This window comes from Dipteris shenzhenensis, chromosome 28 (assembly GCF_047967505.1).
Source record: "Dipteris shenzhenensis isolate YYH24624 ecotype China chromosome 28, Dip_SZ_1.0, whole genome shotgun sequence".
In the NCBI taxonomy this organism is placed as follows: domain Eukaryota; kingdom Viridiplantae; phylum Streptophyta; class Polypodiopsida; order Gleicheniales; family Dipteridaceae; genus Dipteris; species Dipteris shenzhenensis.
The window spans coordinates 27962204-27984330 of NC_141623.1; the positions used below are offsets into that span (position 1 = coordinate 27962204).

At 42.4% G+C, this 22127-nt stretch overlaps 1 protein-coding gene across 1 annotated transcript; it reads right to left on the bottom strand.

Annotated features, from left to right (window-relative positions):
* Window positions 1-405: 405 nt before the first annotated feature.
* On the bottom strand, window positions 406-4462 carry LOC147883403 (uncharacterized). The gene is made up of 4 exons (XM_087399386.1): window positions 4151-4462; window positions 2873-3407; window positions 2007-2060; window positions 406-1791 (listed from the first exon to the last, which is right to left on the bottom strand). The coding sequence occupies exons 2-4, from the start codon at window positions 3403-3405 to the stop codon at window positions 780-782; spliced, it is 1599 nt and encodes a 532-aa protein (XP_087255512.1). The 5' UTR covers window positions 3406-3407; window positions 4151-4462; the 3' UTR covers window positions 406-779.
* Between the last annotated feature and the right edge of the window lie 17665 nt (window positions 4463-22127).

Sequence of the window (22127 nt, forward strand, 5' to 3'; positions counted from 1 at the left end):
ATTTTACGGGTAGTAACAGCTTTTTATGAAAAGATTGGCAGATGGAGAATGTTGTGAAATGACTCAATTCTTTACATTGTAAAGGTAGTAACAGCAGTATATAAAAAGATGGGCAGATGGAGAATGTTGTGAAATGACTGTCAATTCTTTACAAAGTAACTATGTTGTACTATTTTGCTATCCATTGTTTTAACTCATGAACTCTAGTTGCAATCACTAATTCACTGTACTTTTGTTGGATACTCAAATGTCTATTCTAAGCAGATCCTCATTTTACTCTAATTTGTTGCTAATCCTGTTCCAACTTGAAATTTCTCAGAAACGAAGTAGTACAAGGGGATACTGTGTACCTTGATTTGGCATTAGTCTCTTTTCCCGTCTTTTCCTCACACGAGACTGCTGCAAAAGACTACTGAAATTGTATGCTTAAACATGCCTAACGCACAGGACAGAAAGCACTGCTGCATAGTTTTCACATTTCCTCAAGTTTCCAAGCAAAAACCATAAACTATGTTTCCATTTGTTCCAAAAATATTTATCCTGATCCGATGAAAGTCGGATTCAGTTCCTGCCACAGAAGTGTATGCTCAACTATAAGCTTCATTGATCTATTTGCACACTGCTACAAACTTTCAGGAGCAAGGCAACTAACCATGTTCTTTTTCAATTCAAATGACCAGTTAAGGAGGCTTGTATAGATACCACCAGGAAGGAAAACATGGTCGAGCAATGCTGCAACTATATGTTTGGAAACTATGCAAGGATCCACCTCAGGTATCTCAGGAGCTGCTTCCTGAGACAGAATGCAATGTATATTCTTTTTTGTCTCCAACACTAGCACCATTCAAATCACAAATGAACCTCTCTTCAAGAGCATTAGGCATGCTTGAATCTGCTGTGACCTGGCTCTCTTTCTCTGGAGAACTGACACCATACACACTACCACATATCTCCCTGGGAGCAGAATGCAAGGCATATTCAACATCAACCCTTGTCTCTTTGCGCATACCATTTAAATCACAAATGAACCCTTCGTTTTCCAGTGTGGAAAAGGCCTCAGAGGTAGTAGGAATGCTGGACTCTGCTGCGACCTGGATCGAGTCAGTACACCAATTATTGTCCTGAATCTCTGGCTCTGGAAAACTAACACCATTCCCCCCACCACCAACATTTCTACCTTCCAGAACAGGGGAGACTCTATCATCAAAACCGGTACATGTGCTTAACCCTGGAAAGACCTGGATAATGTCAGTACACTTATTTTCCTGGACTGATGACACCAAAGACGAATTTCCATCAACAGAATTCTGCATATCTGCCCAATTTTGTGACTGATCACCCGTGATCTGAGGGTCCACAACATTGCCACCCTCCTGGACCCTTGGCACAACAGGTTCTTTGGAAACTTCAACCTCCTGAGGCACTCGAAAACTATTTGAAGCTCCAGATGACTGTTGAGTGTAGGTCTCATTTCCAGCAAGCAAAAACATACCCTGGCTAGCTCCTTGCAATCCCTGTGACTGTCCACTTCCAAGAATTTGAGCGAGGGACTTTTTGCGGGCAGTTAGCTTCTCCGACCTTTCTTTAGAAGAGGATGGCCTAAAAGATGGACGATTTGGTCCTACATTGCCATTGCGGGGCTTCTTCGAAACGATACTCCCTCTCATTTCAGAGGGAGCAACTATTGGTCTTTTTCTAACATAGTCTTTATCAAGAGGTCTTGGGATGACAAAGGAAAACTGACTTAGAGTGACTCCAGCATTGACATACTCAGGATGCTCTGCCAAGAATCTGAGGCACCAAAAGATGACTTTTATTGCAAAGATCTAGAAAATTAAAGTTACAATGTTACAAGTTTTAGGCCCTTTATAAACATCTTGCTTCACAAGTGGAAAGTACGAAAACTCAAGTAAGCATACAGTAAAAAACCCTTAACATAGAATCTATAATCGATAGCTTCATGTACAACCCACAACGCATCTATTGTGCATAAGTATATGGCATACCGCTCAACCTCTGGCATAGAGCGTAATTTCCTTCCTGATGGGGCCTTATAGTATCTGCAGGAAACAAAACAATTACACCGAATATTTTAAGCAATCATTCTAGAAAGTTTAACTTCAAACCAAAATCACTATCAATAACCTAGAGGAAAACTGGCCAAGCACCCCCAAACTGAGATAAATTACACCACAAATGCCACTCTCAACAAGTCACTTCACAATCTCAAAGTCAATGCTCAAATTCGCCCTGCATAGCAAGTAAACAAGCTTTTACTTGTATCATCAGACCCCAAATGCAGTTCACACCCCAAATGCAGTTCACATGGCTAAAACAGTCCAATTTGAATTCTCCACTGTTATGAACCTTGCTGGTAACACATGCAGAACTAGCATATGCAACCACGACAATGATTAAACCCCTAGAAGACATGCAGAACAACTAATATATCACAAGGCAGGACCTGAAACATTTTACCATGTAAACGGTTCACGACTTGATCCTTACACAACAGTACATAAGCAGAACAAAGCATCAACGATCAAGTCATTACCGACTCAATGCTTCATCACATAAGCTCACATTCTTCACCTCAATTTAAAAATTCAAGCAGCCCTTGAGTTTACACCATCACAGGCACGAATGGCTAGCTATTAACTCCCAAAGGCCCCCCTAAAAACAAATTTAGCAAAAGGAAAATCATGCCTATGCCCTCATAAAATATATTTCAGTCGTGCCCCAGCAATGCATTAAGACTGTGTATGAGACTAAACGTCTTTAAGAACTCTTACGCGATTCAAAAAGTATGTTACGCGATTCAAAAAGTATGTCGAAAGTTTCAACACCACTAGAAACAAATCAAAAGACTTACACATCAGCAAACTTTGAGGATCCTGCTCCTCTTAAGACAAGCAACCGCTCCCACCCCGTCGGAGCCAAAGGAATATTAGGTCTATCGATTGCCCAGAGGTGGCTCATGTCTTGAGACAGGTCCGGCGGATCATCACAAGTAGCATTGGGACGCCACCTAGAGGCACGGCTGCAGAAGAAAGGATCTTCTATGATAAATTGTCGAATTTCTTCATATAACTCTTTAGTAGGAATCAATCTCCACTTTAAACACTTTGCGCACTGCACAGTAAAAGCTCCGACGGAGGGTAAAACTCGACCAGGGGTCTCGATACTTCTGTTATTGTCTTCGTCTCTACAACTAGCGACTGCTGGCTCAGCGTCCCGGCTTAGAGAAGCGCCATCCGTGCCAGAGCTCATCAGACGAAGAGGTTGCGACGAAGCCATCCGCGGACAGGTAGCCTTAGGTGTGGAAGAATAGTTGCTACCTGGAAAACTGTTGAGATGATGTTCCGCTTCCAATGTGCCGACTGGAGCTCTCGCAACGTCTTCCATTACTGTCAAGCCACATCCAGTTAAAAGATCGTTCACGTGAGAAACAGATAGCAAATTATTTCTGCTCTAGCATCTCTTTCAGCACTATTCCCTTCTCGGAGCTTCCACTGACGCGCAGGCTCCCCACACCAGACATGGCACTAAATGTAAATAATGAACACCTATTACTTTGCGAAACGATATTCGGAACCTTAAACGTATGCTTAGCACTACACTTAGATCATTTGCAGATAACAGCTATGCATGCGGACTTATAACTATTCCGCAACGATCGAATAAGATGGCTTAGGTTTCGACAATACGGCCTCAAGACAAATATGCCTTCAAATCCACTGCCGTCATACACTCTGACTACGAGCATTCGGTTAAGAATGCCGACATGTATCTACATTAAACATACTAAGCTTCTTTAGCGTTCACATTAAGCAACGACCAACCCGGGCAACCTACGTACGAGCAGAGAAGGCTCCAGCCTCGAAGCGTTGCTTGATGCCAATTCGGGCAATAGGATGCTGATAGAGGCATACAAGCGGCGACACACGAAACGCACCGATAAAAGCTAAACAAAAGAGTGTAGGATTTAAGGAGATCGATATGACGCAGGAATTAGCAAAGATGCCGACGCATTATGGGGTGCAGCGGTAAACAGCAAAGCGTGATGGAAGAGACGGACACGGGAGAGCTTGAAGCAACAGCGAGGGAAGCAGTGCGGAGGTAAAACGAAGGGGCAGGGAGGGAGACGAACCGGTATAATGGTGGACGTGGAAAGCCAAGCCGGGAGAGGCGAGGGAGCTCCGTTCGAATTCAGGAAGAAGACGGCAACGCCAAGGGAGAGGATGCGTCGACCATGGTCGGAGAAGCTGGCTCCGGGGGAGGAGAACCGAAATGGAAGGCGAGGCAAGGAAAAGAAATCTGCGGTACAAAAATTCGGAGAGAAAGGAGACAAGGAGGTGCGAACTGTGATTGTGGTAAAGAAGAAGAAGATGGGGGAGTTCGGGAGTACGAGGAAACAGCGATGGCTATGGCGGATGCAAAGCTCTGTTGGCTATGGCTGATCTAAGCTTCATTACACAAAATACTGATTCTCTACATGAAAACGATGAAACCCCCCCTTACCCCCCCCCCCCCCCCCCCCCCCCTCTCTCCCTCACCCTGGTTCCTTCTCTCCCCCTCCCTCTGGTTGGGTCCCAACCTTCCCACCCGACCAGTCGCACACTCTACACTCCAGAGAAACACAACCCGTCCGTGCTTGAGCACAGTCGGAATAGGCACACTTGAGAGCCAGTCCATTTGTTCACTTAAGAAGGAAGTAGAGAAACAAGCAAGTACAAGTTTTCGTGAGCATGAGCACTGCCTTTACTACAGGAGGGAGAGAGGGAGGCTGAGAAGGAGTGCCTTTACGACTCGGCAGGGAGCGGGGAGGGCGAGGGAAAGGGAAGGGGGAGAGAGAGACAGTGCACTCACAAAAATAGAAAGAACCCATGTGGCAACACGTGGGACACTTTTTTTATGAAAGTGTCACTAGAGCAATGCCTGGAAGGCAGTGCTAACAAATCTCACACGTGTGAGGAAGTCGAAGGAGGGAGGAGGAGGAATGCCACAGAAGCAAACGTGTGAGAAACTCAAAGGAGGAACGCAACAAATCACTCCAACGTGTGAGGAAGTCGGAGGAGCAACGCCACAGAAGTAAGCAAGAAGGAAGTAGAGAAACAACACCCTGAAGCTAAGAAAAGCTCTAAAGCTAATCTAACGATGTACAAAGTACACGTGCTTCATAATTGGACAAAATGGTCTAGTGCTAGCCAAGTAAACTTTTTTTTTTATCAACACACAACACTAGGGAGTTTCGAATTCCTTGAGGTTTTTCTTGAGAATATGCAAATTTTTATTTAGCTAAAACATATGCCAACCTTTTCCTGAGAATCTTGTTTGGCTACTTTGGTTCAGTTCCCTTCCCATCGGTTCATAGAAAACATTTTTCTCAACAGATCACAAAACTAGGGGTTTCGAATTTCTCAAGGCTTTTCTTGAGAGTCTGCAAACTGCTTCATAGGGAATTTTTCATTTTTCAACATCGAGGGGTACAAACTAAGGTAAAATATAACAAAATTGAGAAAATATTTTTTGCATATAAAACTGAAAATGTTGCAAGTTCATTGTATATATTTTGCAAGTATTTTGTGAACGATGCTCCCCAACCCTACACCAGGTTGCTCCTCTCCACATTTTGAGCTTGCCTCAATTGCATTACTTTTATTGCCTTGTCATTTTTACATCATGTCAATACTTGTGGGTGGTTTACCATCACCAGAGTCACTGTTTTGGGCTTCAGGCTACAAGTGCTATACCTGCATTTGCTTTACAATCCCCTCCCTTGTGTGTTATGACAACCCCCCTTGGGAGTCTCCTAGTGCTCAAGATGGGTGCTTCAAAGACCACATGATCAGAAAATAGGCACCCGAAATGTTGCAAACAAGGTGATAAATATGAGTGTAGCCCTTGCTAGAAATCAAAGCAATGGGGAGTTAGCGGGATGCGGATGCTAATGACAAGTCCACTCCACCTCAGCATGAATAAGGGGAGAAGGTAATGTGAACAAATGGGAAAAAGGCAAAAATAGAAGGCCAAGTTACTAAATAGTAAATGGGCTTGACTTTCCCATAAAATGGAAAGGGGCGTTGAACATAGCGTGATCCCTTAGAAAGTAATCTATTACTTAGTTGATGTGATCCCTTAGACCAGGGTTGAAAAGTAATCTATTACTTAGTTGATGGAAACATCAATAGGGAGGATTTGAATACCATGTTCCAAATGAATTAATTGATGTGTTTTTCATTGATGCTTTCATCTTGAATACTGTTCACTAATGCTTTCAGAAATCTTCACGCTCATCAAGTAGTTCATTTTCTATAGATCAACTTTCACCGCGCTGTTGACAATTGTTTGATGATATTTTACTCTTGTACACCATTTCTTAGTAGCTATAGTTCTTATATCAATATTTATTCACCTCTGCGCTTAATTTGCATTCTATATGGACTTTCATCAATGCTTGTTGTTGGTTTTAGCATTTGGACTACAAGTTGAGTACGGCTATGCTTGACATTTTACTCATAGCAATTTAGTATGTCCCCCCATCTATATCGAATCTTACTCTATCTAGTACATCCCCCCATCTATTCTAGGAGAACAATTCTATAGCTAGAACTAAATCATAGAGATTATCTAATTCTGATATATGTTACTTTGATCTCCATTGATTTGTCTACAAAGTTAAAGTTTGATTTTGGAACACAACATGTTACAGATAAGAAAAGCAATTTAAAATAAAAAAACGATCTCCTACTTTGCCTTGAAGCAACCTTTTAGAAAAGCACTTGCATTCATATATCTTAGAAAAGCATTCACATAGTCCAATATTTTTTTGAGTTGGGAGCATTTAGATGTCAAAGAAACTCAATGGCAATCTTTCTTTACCTAGTGTAAGAAGCTTTATCCAATTCCAATAAGCGCACACAAAGTTTCAATTTTTCAAATAGGTACCACGCATTCTCCCAATGGAAAGCGAATAAACTTCACATTCATATGTGTCATCAAATGCATAGTTTGATTATTAATATTATGTCAATTCCTATACTCTTCTTGTACTTCACTACTTTGGACAGATAGCTACATAGTCTGCTGCAATTTGCATGCTCCAGTCTGCTGTCATTGATATCAATTGATTATTTCTGATGGCACTTTGAAGCTATAAATGTTCAACACTACAAAAATGGTGTCCAACCACAAGTTGTTGTGCTAGGTCCCCCACCAATCTTGCTCATTCATTTGTGCTACTTAGTCAGCAATCTCTTTAAGAAGTGCCCACTGGTGGGGTCCCTATGAGTAAGACAATAAGCCTTCCAAAAATAGAGGTGCCACCATAAAGATAGTGTGCATCCAAGGACTCTCTAGCTCTTGTATTGAATGTAGCATGTGGCTTGACTCATACAACTTGACGATAACGATGACTCTCATGTAAACATCATGGAGAGTTCATGGGTTGGGGGAGGGTAATCTCTCATGTGATATGAGCATTGATTTATGAACAAGGTGAATCATATTCAATCATTCATAAGACCTGCCCAAGATCAAAAAAGTAAACAAAAAGGAATCCAATGGAAATGGTGTCGAGGAAGACCGGAGGAGAGAGAGAGGGGGGGAGAGAGAGAGAGAGAGGGTGTGGGAGAAAAGGTGGAGATCCTGAGTAAGAAGACTGAGAAGATAAAGAAGGGAAGAGAGAGAGAGAGAGAGAGAGAGAAAGTCAACCACTTTAAACTCTGCATTGAAGTCCAATGAAGAAGAGCCAATAGGAAAAATGCACTTCCAAAATTTTTTAAAATGCCTAATTTTTGCTTTGCCAAAATTGCATCGTCGCTAAGGCTACCCGGAGGGCAGGCCAAAAAGTTTCCTGAAAGATAACACACACCATCGCAAGCATCACATTCATGATAGGAATCTCAAATGCAATGTTTATGGATCCCCATCCATCCAAATGCAATGAGGTGAGTGCTTCCACTATCTATTCAAATGCCCCAAGTCTTGCACTACGTGTCAACTTACATCGCTAAAATGATGAGTTCAACAATCAACGAAGCTCATTAGGGCCAGGTGTCGAATTCAATGGCAAAAACATCTATTGCTCAAGCAAGATGAGGTGAACAAGTGTCTTATTGAGTTGGGTGTAATGTTGCAACCTAAGAGGTTTAGAATGTGAAAGTGGTTGGGTTGCAAGTATTTAGCCAGTCGGCCACTTTTTACTTGCTTAAAATAGATTTCAAAAAACCCTCTAGTTCTGCTTAAGTAGTTGCCCCCCGGGTCTTGTATGTAAGAGAAAGGACGCGGATACACAACGCTCCCTCTCCTATCCCCTTTAGTGTAGCATTGTCCTAGGGCAGTGTGCCCATCTAGTTGGCCAGAAAATGTATGTTGGCCGTTTCTTTTTAGGCCGACCACCTAATCAGGCAATTTTATTTTAATTTTTTGAAAGAAAAAAAAAAGAGGCCATCCAGCTCTACCAATTGTAAACCCATTCCCATGTGCCCATGCCTCGTGGAAATCTGGCACTGCACCACCTTGTCACAGACTGAAAAATCAATCTCCACATGGGCATTTTTGGGGCCCATAGAGATCAAGCAATCCTATCTCAAGTTTTTTGGTCATCGTTCAGAGGTTTTTTTGTTAGAGATGGAGGGAAATAGCACTCGCATGAACAAGCTCCCTGTGCCCATCACAAATGTTCGGTGTTTACATACTAAAGCTACCCACACTTGCATTGAATGCATTCGGGCCATGGGCTGGGCATTCTTGCTTGCCCATGATCTGTGGGCGGTGTCGAGGATGAATGATCGTTGAGCAGGAACCACCACCAGGGACAAAAATTCAGCACCGCCCTCCCTTTTCTAAAGAAAATCAGTATTGATCCTCGGTTTGTCATTGGCCCAAAATTCCTGTGTATATATAAAAATGACAAAAATTTTCCCCATTGCCCTTTTTCATTTGATAAAATTTTTTCGAGAGCGTTTGTAAATGAAAAAGAAAACACCCAATGACAATGATTTCTTATGTATGGTTTGAATAATATAAGGCGAGGGTTAAGGAACCATGATGACTCCGAGCTTTTCAAGTATATTTAAAGTTTTAGAAGATCTGGCGCCGTCTTCCGGGATTCCCGCTACCGGTTAACGGCGCCGCTACATTTAGCGGCGCTCACCGCCAACGTGGGTCGCAAGAACCTCCACGTGCCGGTCTACTTGGCCACGTCGGTGAAGCTACAGACGCGGCAGCAGGCACCACCGACCTGCCACGTTCACGCCTTTCTATTCTTACCGGTCAGTCCGCCTCGAGCCGCGGGCTCTAGCCGGTCAACGTACTGCCGCCAGCTCCTGGCTCGCCTTCAATGTCGCTGGGACCGAGAAAGCATTAGCCTCCAGGAGCGTGCATAGACGTGGCAACGATGGGCAAGCCACGTACGGAGACGCGTCATCGTTAGTGCCGTCATTTCAGTATTTGTTTGAAGGGGCGTGCGCATACGTGGCAAAACTGGGCATGCCACGTTGGGCGACGCGTCATCGTCACCGCCCTTTATGGTGCCGCCACTCCAGGCATTTCTTTCATTTTCATTATCTAAATTAGATTTCCCCGTACCACGTCAGCATATCTAAACCTCGTTTTCATTTCATTTCACCCTAATTCCGATTTAAAGCTTCACACGTGCCTTATTTAAGGCCTCCTGTAGCCACACGTATTATCATTTATTAGGTATACTTATTAAGTGGCGTGTCCCTTTCCCCCCCCCCCATTCTCTTATTGTTTTGATTCAATTCCAACTGCCCACCTCAACCTAACGGATTCATTTGGAAACTAGACTTTTAATAGTTTACTACACTCTCTTGTCACTCGGTTACCACTATCCTTCCCTTGATTAGAAACATGCTTTGCTCTTATCCACATTGAATGCATGGCCCCCATGACTATTAGTTCCATTTTTGTCCTGGCTAGGCATTCAATCCCATGGTGGACCCATGAGTTGTACAAGCCAAAGGCCACACCTTTCCTTTGTAGCGAAGTCTGTGGTGATCGTTGAACATAAGATGTGTGAGCTGTGAAGGTTATCAACAAAGACACTTGAAAGTTTTCGAGAGACTTGGACATGGAAAACTAACATTGAGTGAAAAATGAAACAAGGTGAAAGGCCTCCCCGAAAGAACAAGGTGGATGATCTCTATCATTCAAGAGGCATGCCCTGTAATTAATGAAAGCACAAAAGGGATGTTCAATAAGGTTCGAGGCACGCACCACAAATGTAAGTGACAACAGAGCGCCATCAAGAAACGCCACCTCTGCATCTCTGTCAAAATCATAATCCTTCAATAAAACCTCAACTAACAGATGCATGCAAAACCTAATCAAATTTTCCACGTGGGCAAGCATAAAAAATTCAAAAATAAAATATTTTACCTTTGGAAGGAGAGGAATCATTCCTATACCCTTCCCATACAGGTCATGCCAAAAAGGGTATTGGATGAGGATGCCTTTGAAGCGAAAGGGGAATGATGCTATAAAACGATTTTATAACTCGTCGTGTGAGAAGGTTCCTCCACTGTTCATTGATATTGCGAGCTACCTCCAAAGGCTGCCCATATTGGAGTAAACAATAGAGTGAAAATATTGATTTTATAACTAATAACTCGCCATGCAAGTGGCTTCCTCCACTATTCACTAATGACACGGGCTATTATTACTAACCTCCAAAAATAATATCAAACATCAAATGCACACTCTCTCTTTTTTTAAATATCACAGCAAATTCTCAAAAAATGGACCAAAAACAAAAAACTAATTTTCCCTTAGAAATAATGCCATTGCTAAGTCCTATTTGTAAGGGGTAGTCCAAAAATGATAGCAACGTGGAGAGGCTACATATTTATATTCCATATAGGAAAGTAAATTGGTCAATTGACTCACACTTGCAAAGAACCAACCCTTGTCTTTTTGCATCTTTTCACGTACCTTCAACTCTATTTCCCTGTACTCAATGGTTTAAGAGGCTTAGCTGATGATGATTAGAATAAGCAACGTCATTAAATGTGGAAGTAATAAGACTCTGAGGTCATGAAAGACTCAAGTTGGATGGGAACTCTAATGCGAAAGTAATGGGACTCTAAGGTCATGAAAGACTCAAGTTGAATGGGAAGTGTGATCCCAAGACCCTTTGATAGATTCCTGTAGGGGCCCTATGAAGGTCCAATCATGTTCAAAGTCTCAATCAAAATTATTGATATTCTCATGTTCAAAGAATTAGTAATAAGTTTTATTTGTTAGCTGATTACTTTCAGAAATGGCTGAGTCCATTACTATTTTCAACCTTCACAATGGTCCACATGTCCATCTTTTTTTAGCTAGTTTATACACGGATCGTATCATACTATTTAATTACTCCTCTTAATGGTTAGAGTCCTCATCCTATGCATACTACATTGATCACTATGACAACATATATTTATATTAAGAATACCTTAGTAGCTTGACCTAAAAGTGATTAGAGTGGTAAGTCACCTTTTTTTTTTGGCCATTTTTGGAGAGAATCCTATGGCACACTGATAGGCTATAACCCCATCGTACTCACTCTGGCCCTTCGCATCACCATGACTATGTGGATAGAGCGATCCAAGGGCTGAAAATCTAGGGCCAAAGGCACAAGTATAATACACTACTTTGATGCCATGATAAAGTGGAGAGAGAGAGAGAGAGAGAGAGAGAGAGAGAGAGAGAGGAGTGCACATGTATAGCTACATGTACACTATGTCATATTGAACATAATCATGAATATATACATGAGAATCCCTTAGGGTTAGGGCTAGGGCTAGGGTTTTCCCCTAATGCCCTTAAGGTATGGTGCAATTTACACCATCCTCAATAGGTATGACTTATCTTGCTATTCTATAAGTCTTATGTTTGCTTAGTTAGTTGTAAATAAGCATTCTAAAACTATATAGAGTAGGTAGTATAAGATCTTCTACTAAATATTTACATTCATTAATATAGGTACTATAGTAGCTTGTTTATCAAGAGTGGGAGAATTTGTGTAGCACTTGGGAAAGATGAGATACAAGCATCATTCATTCAAATGTGTGTGAAGGGCGTGCTGGAGCTACCCAATGAATACGAGGACGTTGGTGCTCTTGTAATTGAAATAATGAGAAATTCTAATCAACATCAAGAAAGCCTATGCCTCCTCTTCATAATGAACTTGGGGAGCTGGCATCATGGACAGATATAGAGAATCCTACCCTTGTAGTCACAAACAATTCTAATGTGTTTAGCATTTAAGGTTTTTGTTTGCTTGTGGGGCTCCTAAATGTTCTTGTCTTTTATCCTAAATGCTTTTATCTTTGGTTAGGTGTTCCCCCCTAAAGATGGAGGCTCTCTTTGTCTCTTATATGACACCACCTTTATAATACTCTTGCTAAAATAGACATGTCCCCACTTTTATTTAATGGTCCACACACCTCCTTTATCTCCCTCTTTTCTCTCCTCTCTTTCATTCATCTACCTTTCCCCATATTCCTTCACCTCCACTTGCTTTTTCTCTTTTCCTTTCCTTCTAATTTACACCTATCATTTCCCTTTTACAATTTATTGGAAATATTTATCAAGCTTCTTTACAGTTAGGCCTATAATGACACTCTGAAAGGTAGGGCCTTAAAGGGCTCCCCATTGCACACTTGCTTGCACTTTGACATGAAAGGAAGGGAAAACATTACAAAATGAAAGAAGAAGAGGAAGAAGCGCAGACATGGTTTGTGGGATGATGATGCAAGAAGAGGAAGAAGCGCAGACATGGTTTTTTGGCCAAGAAGATTGTTTTGCCAATGGATCTAGCCTTTCATGTTTTGGCAAGCTTGCTTCTAATTCCTCACCACATCCACCGGTGCCTCGTATCTCGCTCCTAGAATGCCTTCTTGCACTCCCCACCATCACTTTTTTAGACTTCTGGTCGCAGCGCAACATCACCTCTCTCTGCTGGGTCATGGTCTCTTCCCCCCCCAACTTCCCTCACAAATCATGACCGCACAGATCATGTTGATGGTGGTGATCCCAATGACAATATTTGGCCCTTGGTGTTTTGTTTCATGATGATCCTAAGTACCAGTAGAATCGAAAACTGGTTTCCATTGCATCGCCATAGATTTTGTCTGCCCAGCATGGACATCATTGAATGCCACTATGGTCTCGTCTTTGCGCTTAGTCCCGAGCCTCTTCCCTACGAGAGGTCCGTCGTCGATGGTGGTGGTAGTCTCATTGCAAAAATTTCCTTCTATGATTGATTGCGTGCACCCCTCCATGTGTTCGACTCCTCTTAGAATCCCAGCAATAATTGCCAATCCCCTCCCTCTCCAACTACACTCCTTCTCCCAACAATTCAACCTTTTTTGCGTGGGGCGGATCACTGATGGGCTTAGATATAGTCACCATGTCCCACAGATTCCATCTCTTGTCTTTTGATGGTCACCAATATTACCATCTTGTGCTATACAACCCCTTGAAACATAACATGTTTGTATACGATTCAAGATGCCCCAGTTCCTGGAGAGAAGTCTGGGGCATTGATATGCCACAACATGCTCCACTTGCATTGTTTGAAGGCCATGACATTTTCAAGGGGGACTTTTGTTTTCCCTTCTCTCATGAAGACACGCTCTTTGCCTACTGTGTAAAATCAGAGAAATGGAGTAAGGCAATGGCACCATTCCCAACTGCACGCAAAGTGCATAGGCATCCAAGGAGTCTAATTGTGATGAAATGTGAAGGGTTGAGAATTCTATTGGCCATCGATGTCATCACTTTCGATACTTGGTTGGTAGGTATGATAAAGTAGAGTTGGCTCTCACTCAACAGCTTTGCTATGTGGGAGTAGAAGTATGGTAATGCTAGAGGAATTTGCAAAGGTTCACTATGACACTTGGCCTAACTTCATGTTCATACCAACGTGTATCTTGACCTGTCTATGATGCATTACAGACCCACTTCGCTGGGTCTCAAGGTGGGAGCTTAAAATTCTTTAATTCCAAGAAATAAAATTCCAAGTTTCAAGGCCACCTATTTTTTCTCTCCCTTGAGTGTCTTCCTCACATGCACACACACACACGAACACTTAAAGATGGACATCCAACCCAACCAGCTCCCCCTGTGCCCTTTCTCATGTACACGTTCACATCCTTGTTAGAGACTGTGTGTGTGCGTGTCTCTCTCTCTCTCTCTCTCTCTCTCTCTTTCTCTCTCTCTCCCTCTCTCTCTCTCTCTCTCTCTCTCTCTCTCACTCACACACACACACACACACACACACACACACACACACAACCCTTATACATGCACACATGCACACATACACACAAAAACACTCAAGCTTAGGAGACTTACACACACACACACACACACACACACACAAATTTAGGCTCACTCTCTCATTTGGCTACCACATGGCAACTCTTCACTTAATTAAAGAATAGAAGTAAATATAGTTGTGTCTATATGTGCGTATCATCTTCATTGTGCAACACGTATATATATTTCATTTTTAGCTTTTCTTTTTAAACATGCACAAAACCATTTTCCCAATTAAATGCAATGCTGAGGCTTAATAATGACAAACTTTCAAGAAACCACAATGAGGCCCAAAAAAATCACAAAGGGGAAGGTCCAAAAAATTTTAACAGAGAGGACAATGACAAAATATGAAGAGGGAAGATGTCAAGAGAGGGCACATCTAGAGAGCACACGGCAAATAACTTTTTGTACACTAGAATTAGTTGAAATTATAGAATGTATACAAACCCTTTTAGGGTTAGGGTTAGGGCATCTAACCCTTCCTTTATAGCACTCTATTGGGTTAGTGCTATGCATATATCAAAATACATGATGTCAAGCATGGTTTCTCTACACCTTCCCTCTTCTATAGCCATGATGGTAGTCGTAAGAGAGTGGCCAAGGAAGGTTCGGGGTTGCTGGCAAGGCTTAGGTGGATGGTATTTGCCATTCGAACAACTTTTCCTTTCTTGTCTTGTGCTGGGGTAGCATCTTCTGTTTGGGAAGTGCTAGGTTCCATATTGGAATTTTGCTTTGGTCGCTTGGGACAATTGAACCATCTATGGTCGCCTGTACAGATGGTACAAAGTCCTTTTGTGCTAGAGTTGTTCTTCTTGTCAGTGGCCGCACCTTTATGTTGGGGATGTCGGTGATGACTTTGTGAAGAAGAAGAGGCACGATCCTTGAAGGAGTGCTTCTATTGGAATCCAACATACGATTTTTGAGACTTTTGGGAATCTTGAGACTGTCATTGACCTTGATTATCGGAGTTTTTTCGAAACTTGGTGTTATCTTGAGGGCGAGCACCTTTGGCCATAGTAGAGTTCTGTGTGCGATTAGCACTCTACTTCCCTGTGTTTTGGAAATCTATAATGCACTTTGCGTAAGCAGTAGCGCCAGCTGTGGTGGTGATGTTTGCTTTAAGGACATCAATGCGTAACGAGGGATTTAGGCCTGAGATGAAAGCATGAAGGCGATCATCCTTAGTTAAACCATCAATCTCTAGCACCAATGTGGTGAACTGAGAGATGTAGGAAGACAGGGAGCCCGTTTGCTCCAACTGTCAGAGTTTTGAACGTGCTTGGAAGTCTGCACTAGCAGGTATGAACTGCTTACAGAGCACGTGTTCAAAATGTTTCCATGTTAACACACTTTTGCCGTCCTTTAAGCATCTTTGCCACCATAGAAAAGCTGTATCCTTGAGGAGGGAGGCTGCCAAGGCGATCTTTTTGCCTTCAGTGAGGTCAACAGTATCAAAATACATGCGCATTTTTGCGAGCCATTGGTCAATTATTCGGTGATTGCGTTGACCAGTGTAGTTAATGCTTTCAACCTGAATTGCTTTGCCTTTTTGAGCATATGTCAATCTGGATGGAGGTCTTCTTTCTCTAGTAGTCTGTTTGAGTTGGTGTGGCTCTTCTTGGGGTGCTTCTCGCAATTCTCGCTGTTCTTCATCAACCTTTTCTATAGATGATTGTGTGTTTTGTGCATCTATCTCCTGTGTATTTGAGGTTTTCCATTCTGATTCCTCATCAAAGATTACATCTCTAGAGATAATGACCTTGCAGTTGATGGGATCATACATCTTGTATTCTTTGCTTTCTTCAGTGTAGCCAACCATGATGCATTTACGTGACTTTGCATCCAATTTTCTACAATGATCGTCATGTATGTGGGCATATGCTATGCAACCAAATATGCAGAGATGCCCAATGCATGGCTTGTGTCTAGTGAATGCTTCATAAGGTGTCATACCTTGAATCAGTTTGGTTGGAAGCCGATTACGCAAGTAGTTTGTAGTGGCTATTGCTTCTACCCAATATTAATTCAGAAGATGCTTCTCACTGAGCATAGCTCTAGCACTATCTGCTAAAGTATCATTCTTTCTTTTAGCTCTTGCAACCTACTGAGGAGTATCTACACATGTGAATTGTCTTCAATTGCCGTGACTTCTGCAAAAGTTCATGAATGATGAAGGCATGTATTCACCTCCTCTATTTGATCTCATGACTTTGATCTTTTTGCGTATCTGGTTTCTAGACCCAACAATATCCGCTGTAGTCATCAATGAAATTCAAGTAGTAAAGTGAATCATTGATGCTGCAGGCCTAGGTGCATGAGGCACCTCAATTACATTACTTCCTCAGCACAGCCCAGGTTGTGTTTCATGAGACACGTAGATACCCAGAACCCGATATTCCTCATAAGTTTGATGCCCATCTTTGGAGAAACTTTTACCCCTTAGCTTTAGCATTTCCAAGGTACTCTCCACCTCCTTCAGCTCCTAGATATCCTCCTGAATAGGTTTTACCTTCCCCAAGACAGTATTTACACTGAAGGCACTCCTTCTCCTAGATATCCTCCACTCTTGACATCAGCTCCTTATCCCTTCTTAGATCCGTGGACTTTGCAACCCACCTCTGTCCTCTCACGAGCAGTAACACCCACTTTGGCATCACCAGTGTTACCTCAGACAAGACCTCCTTTACCAGATTTCCACGGGTGGTTCCATCCTACCTCACCTGCCCCTCCAACATGAGCAATCTCAGAGAGTAGCTCGGACCTTCTTCCAGGAATGGTACAAACTAGAGCGTAGGTTCGTGCTCTTCTCATAAGGACCTCAGACGTTGCAATGCCGCTCGCATGCAGCCTCTTTGGAGATAAGAGACTCAAGTCCAAAAAAGACCTTGAAAGTAAACATACAAGGCAAAGCATTACTTTAACTTCAAATTTATCAGCTTCAAGACATCCTTTTCGACTGGGTCCAGAAAGTCCAACAACTCCAGGATTCTCGCAGAGTACCACACATACAGAGGATGACGTGATGCCATTGGAGGACTATGTGTGGACTCGTTCCCACCAGAGGTAGAAAACACTGAACTCCATGCCCTCTATCGCTTACTCCAAGCTTCCAAAACTAAAAGACTTGACATTAAACTTCTAGAAGCCTACACTAGTCAACGAAATCGCCGAACAATTGACCAATGGCTAGCAAAACTACGCATGCACTTTGATATTGTCGACCTCATTGAAGGCAAAAAGATTGCCTTGGCATCTTCCCTACTCAAAGATACAACTTTCCTATGGTGTTAACGACATGTAAAGGACGAAAAAAGTGTGTTAACTTGGGAACGTTTTGAACACGTGCTCCGTAAGCAGTTCATACCTGCCAATGTGGACTTCCAAGCATGCTCAAAACTTTGACAGTTGGAACAAATTGGCTCCCCGTCTTCCTACATCTCTCAGCTCACCGCATTGGTGCTGGAGATCGATGGCTTAGCTACTGATGATGATTGCCTTCATGCTTTCATCTCAGGCCTAAATCCCTCATTATGCATTGATGTACTCAAAGCAAACATCACCACCACAGCTGGCGCTATTGCTTATGCAGAGCACATTATAGATTTTCAAAACACAGGGAAGCAGAGTTCTAATAGAAAAAAGAACTCTACTATGGCCAAGGGTGCTCGCCCTCATGATAACCCCAAATTCAAAAAAAACTTGGGTAATCAAGGTCAGCAACAGTCTCAAGATCCCAACAAGTCTCAGAAATCGTATGCTCGATCCCAACCGAAGCACTCCTCCAAGGATCGCGCCTCTTCCTCTTCCCAAAGTCATGACTGTCTCATCACCAACATAAAGGTGCAGCCATTGACAAGAAGAACAACTCCAAGACAAAAGGACTTTGTACCATCTGCACGGGTGACCATAGATGGTGGTTCGATTTTCCAAAGCGACCAAAGAAAAATTCCAATATGGAACCTAGCACTTCCCAAGCAGAAGATGCTACCCCAATACAAGACAAGAAAGAAAGAACAACTTAGAGGGGCAGTCACCAACTTGTAACCATTTAAGCCTGCTCTTCACCCAGGCTTCTTGAGTAGCCTCCAACTCTCGAGCTGAGGCAGTTGCCTCAATTTCTACTAAGCATGTGGAGATGATGTTGTCCTGTGTTGTCCTGTGGGTTTGCTTCCACTGCCAAGCGTAGTGAATTACGCGGATCTTGATTAGCTGACTGTCCTCCATGCATTTTCTTCTTTTCTCCTCAATCGACTAGCCTCTTGCTCTCAGGGCAATAGCTCTCAATGCTATATCCCATCTCATCATGGGGTCTCATATACATGTTGTAGCCCCTTTCCAAGTCCTGCATTAGCATTGTCATTAGTGTCATTTAGTTTAAGTCCCGCACCTAAGGAAAATAGTCCATTAATCCCGCCCTTTTTTGAATTCTCCTACGTGGGTTGATGGCATATCTCACTCAGCTCCATCATTGCAAACCTCCTCCTTCTTTGTTGCTACCATGCCCCTCTACTTCTCCTCCCTCTTCATCTCTCTCTCCAACCGTCATGCTCCAGTCCTGTGTCCTTACATCATTCCTTTGATCCCTTAATGCTCACCTCAGCCCCTTGCCCCTCATCTCCTCCCTTGCCACTCCCATAGAGCCCCATGTAGGTCCCCCCCCCTCCCCCCCCCCTCTCTCTCTCTCTCTCTCTCTCTCTCTCTCTAGTGGTCCTCAGCCCTTCGTGCTTTCCCTGCCATAGTATTTCTACCTCCCATGCCTCTCACCTATGAATCATGAAGAAGATCTTAGGAAGAGGGATGGTTGTGTAGGCTCTTTGACGTGGAGATGGGAGTGACCAGAGACTTGGCAATCAACCAAGAAGGGTTATAAGAGGGGAATCGGCTACTTGGTAAGAGGGGAGATCGACTTACCTAGAGCTGACAAATTTGACAAATGTCTATTAGATTGGGTAAGAACACAAGAGTACTTCATTCATCTTCTTCAATGGCGATCATATAGGGCCTTAGATTTTGATCGTACTTTTCAAATCTATTTTCTGCTCCTGATCGTTAAGCATCAGTGTTGCTTGACAATTCTAAGTTTCCCTCTCCTTTATGCATTGATCCGAATTAGATCATCAACTAGTTCTCTTAGCTATTCTAGCTCTGTGTGATTTAAAGCATTGTTCAAATCCCTTTTGTCCTCTCAGAATTACATAACTTGCAAAGTTGTGATCCAAGATGCTAATGCTTGCATTGTTCTAAAAATCCCCGAACAGCCACCTGTGTTTTGTTCCAGGCCCATGGCATTTCATAGGTACATTCCAGTTACAAATTGGACATTTGTGCCTAATTGACCGTAGTTATACCACTTGATTCATGTTTTGATGTCTCCAACCAACCGTTGCATCTCAATATCTACTCAAGTTTTGACGAACTATTTCAGAATTGGATTGTCTTTAGTTATATTTAGTATACGCGTAAGGTTTTTCCTTGCAATTATTGTAATTGACTAAATTGTGTTTTGTAGTGCCTGGTCATGATTGTCAGTAGCAAATTAAGTCTAGTATACTATGCCAAACTAGTGTTCAAAGCCTATAAGTCTCATCTTATTTAAATTGCATTGTCATCTGCTGCAATGAGTGCAATGACAGTATAACCTCTCCATAAGCCACTTCGTGCTCCCGGGCGTTGGCGCATCATTGGACGAGCTTCCACTCATCCCTTCCATCTACACTTATAAAATCACAACATAAGTTGCAAGAAGAGATATTAACAATTATGAAATAGCATCTATGAGCTTCCCTTCATGCTACAACAAAAAGTGACTTAAAGCGTCGCTATATAGCGACGTTTTCCTCTGTTCCATTGCTATATAGCGATGTTTTTAATTAAAAACGTCACTATATAGCAACGGAAAAGCGTACCTATATAGCGATGCTGTGGGTTAAAACCCGAGACTCCCGTTGCATGGCACTTTCTTTATCTCCTTCTCTAATCTCTCAAGTAAGCAAGGCAATCTCTCCTCCCACCTATTTTCGATGACCTCCCACCTATTTCCGACAACCTCCCACTCTATTCTCCACTCCTCACCCTTCTCCTAGCTCTTGTACTCCCTCTCTACCCTTTTCCCTCTTTGGTTTCTTGAAAGGAAGTTCTTCAAGAGGTGAGTTTGTTTCAACAATGTAGGTTATTTGTTTATTAGCTTTAGTTTTGTGAGTGCTTCTCCTTGTATTGCTAAATCTGTAAACTAGTTTTCATGCTTGTTTTCAAAGGATTGAAACAAAAACCGAGATTTCAAGAAAGAAATAAGACACCTCTTTTCTGTATTTCTCTTCCTTCTCTTTCTCCTTGTCTCCTCAATCTCCTCCTTTCAAGAAGTTACTTTTGTAATCTCCTCCTTCCTCTAACATCTTATTTGAAAAATGGGTTGTTTCCTCTCTTTTGTAGGGCCAGTCCATAACACTGAGCAGGACGTACTATTTCAGGTAAGTGCTTCCTCTTTTTTCCATTTATTATTTTTGTTATTTGCATTGGCCTACAGCTAGCGCCTTAAGCACTAGCTACAGTGATGGGCGTAGGAACTCTCTCTTCCCCTCAATCTCTTTCCTTCTTCCCTCCTTCAATCTATTTCCTCCTCTTTTTCCCTTTCCTTTTCCTCTTCTTCTCTCTTTCTTTCCCTCTTTTTCCCTCTTTCCTTTCCCTCTTCTTCTCTCTTTCCCCCTTCTCTTAAGCATAAACATAAGCATGAGCATAAGAATGCTTATGCTTATGCATGAGCATAAGAGAAGTAGACATATGCTCATGCATAAGCATGAGCATATGTCTCTTTTTTCCTCTTTTCTCCTTCCCTCTTCTTCTCTCTTTCCTTTCCCTCTTTCCTTTCCCTCTTATTCTCTCTTTCCCCCTTCCCTTATGCTTATGCTTAAGCATAAGCATGAGCATAAGAAAAGGAGACATATGCTCATGCTTATGCTTATGCATGAGCATAAGAGAAGTAGACATATGCTCATGCATTCGCATGAGCATATGTCTCTTTTTTCCCCCTTCTCTTATTCTCTCTTTCCCCCTTCTCTCTTTCTGTCCCTCTTTCCTCTTTTCCAATCTCTCCTTCCTTTCCCTCTTCTTCTCTTTCTTTCCCTCTTTTTCCCTCTTTCCTTTCCCTCTTCTTCTCTCTTTCCCCCTTCTCTTATGCTCATGCATAAACATAAGCATGAGCATAAGAATGCTTATGCTTATGCATGAGAATAAGAGAAGTAGAGATATGCTCAGGCATAAGCATGAGCATATGTCTCTTTTTTCCTCTTTTCTCTTTCCCTCTTCTTCTCTCTTTCCTTTCCCTCTTATTCTCTCTTTCCCCCTTCTCTTATTCTCTCTTTCCCTTCCCTCTTATTCTCTTTCCTTTCCCTCTTATTCTCTCTTTCCTTTCCCTCTTATTCTCTCTTTCCCCCTTTCTCTTATGCTCATGCATAAGCATAAGCATGAGCATAAGAAAAGGAGACATATGCTCATGCTTATGCTTATGCATGAGCATAAGAGAAGTAGACATATGCTCATGCATAAGCATGAGCATATGTCTCTTTTTTCCTCTTTTCTCTTTCCCTCTTCTTCTCTCTTTCTCTCCCTCTTTCCTCTTTCCTCTTCTCGTCCACTTCCACTTTTCCCTCTTCTTCCTCTTCTTTCCCTCTTTCCTTTCCCTTCTCTTATTCTCTCTTTCCCCCTTCTCTTATTCTCTCTTCTTTCTCTCTTCTTCCTCTTCTTCTTTCTTCTCCTCTCTTCCCCTCTCCTTTCCCTCTTCTTTCTCTCTTCTTTCT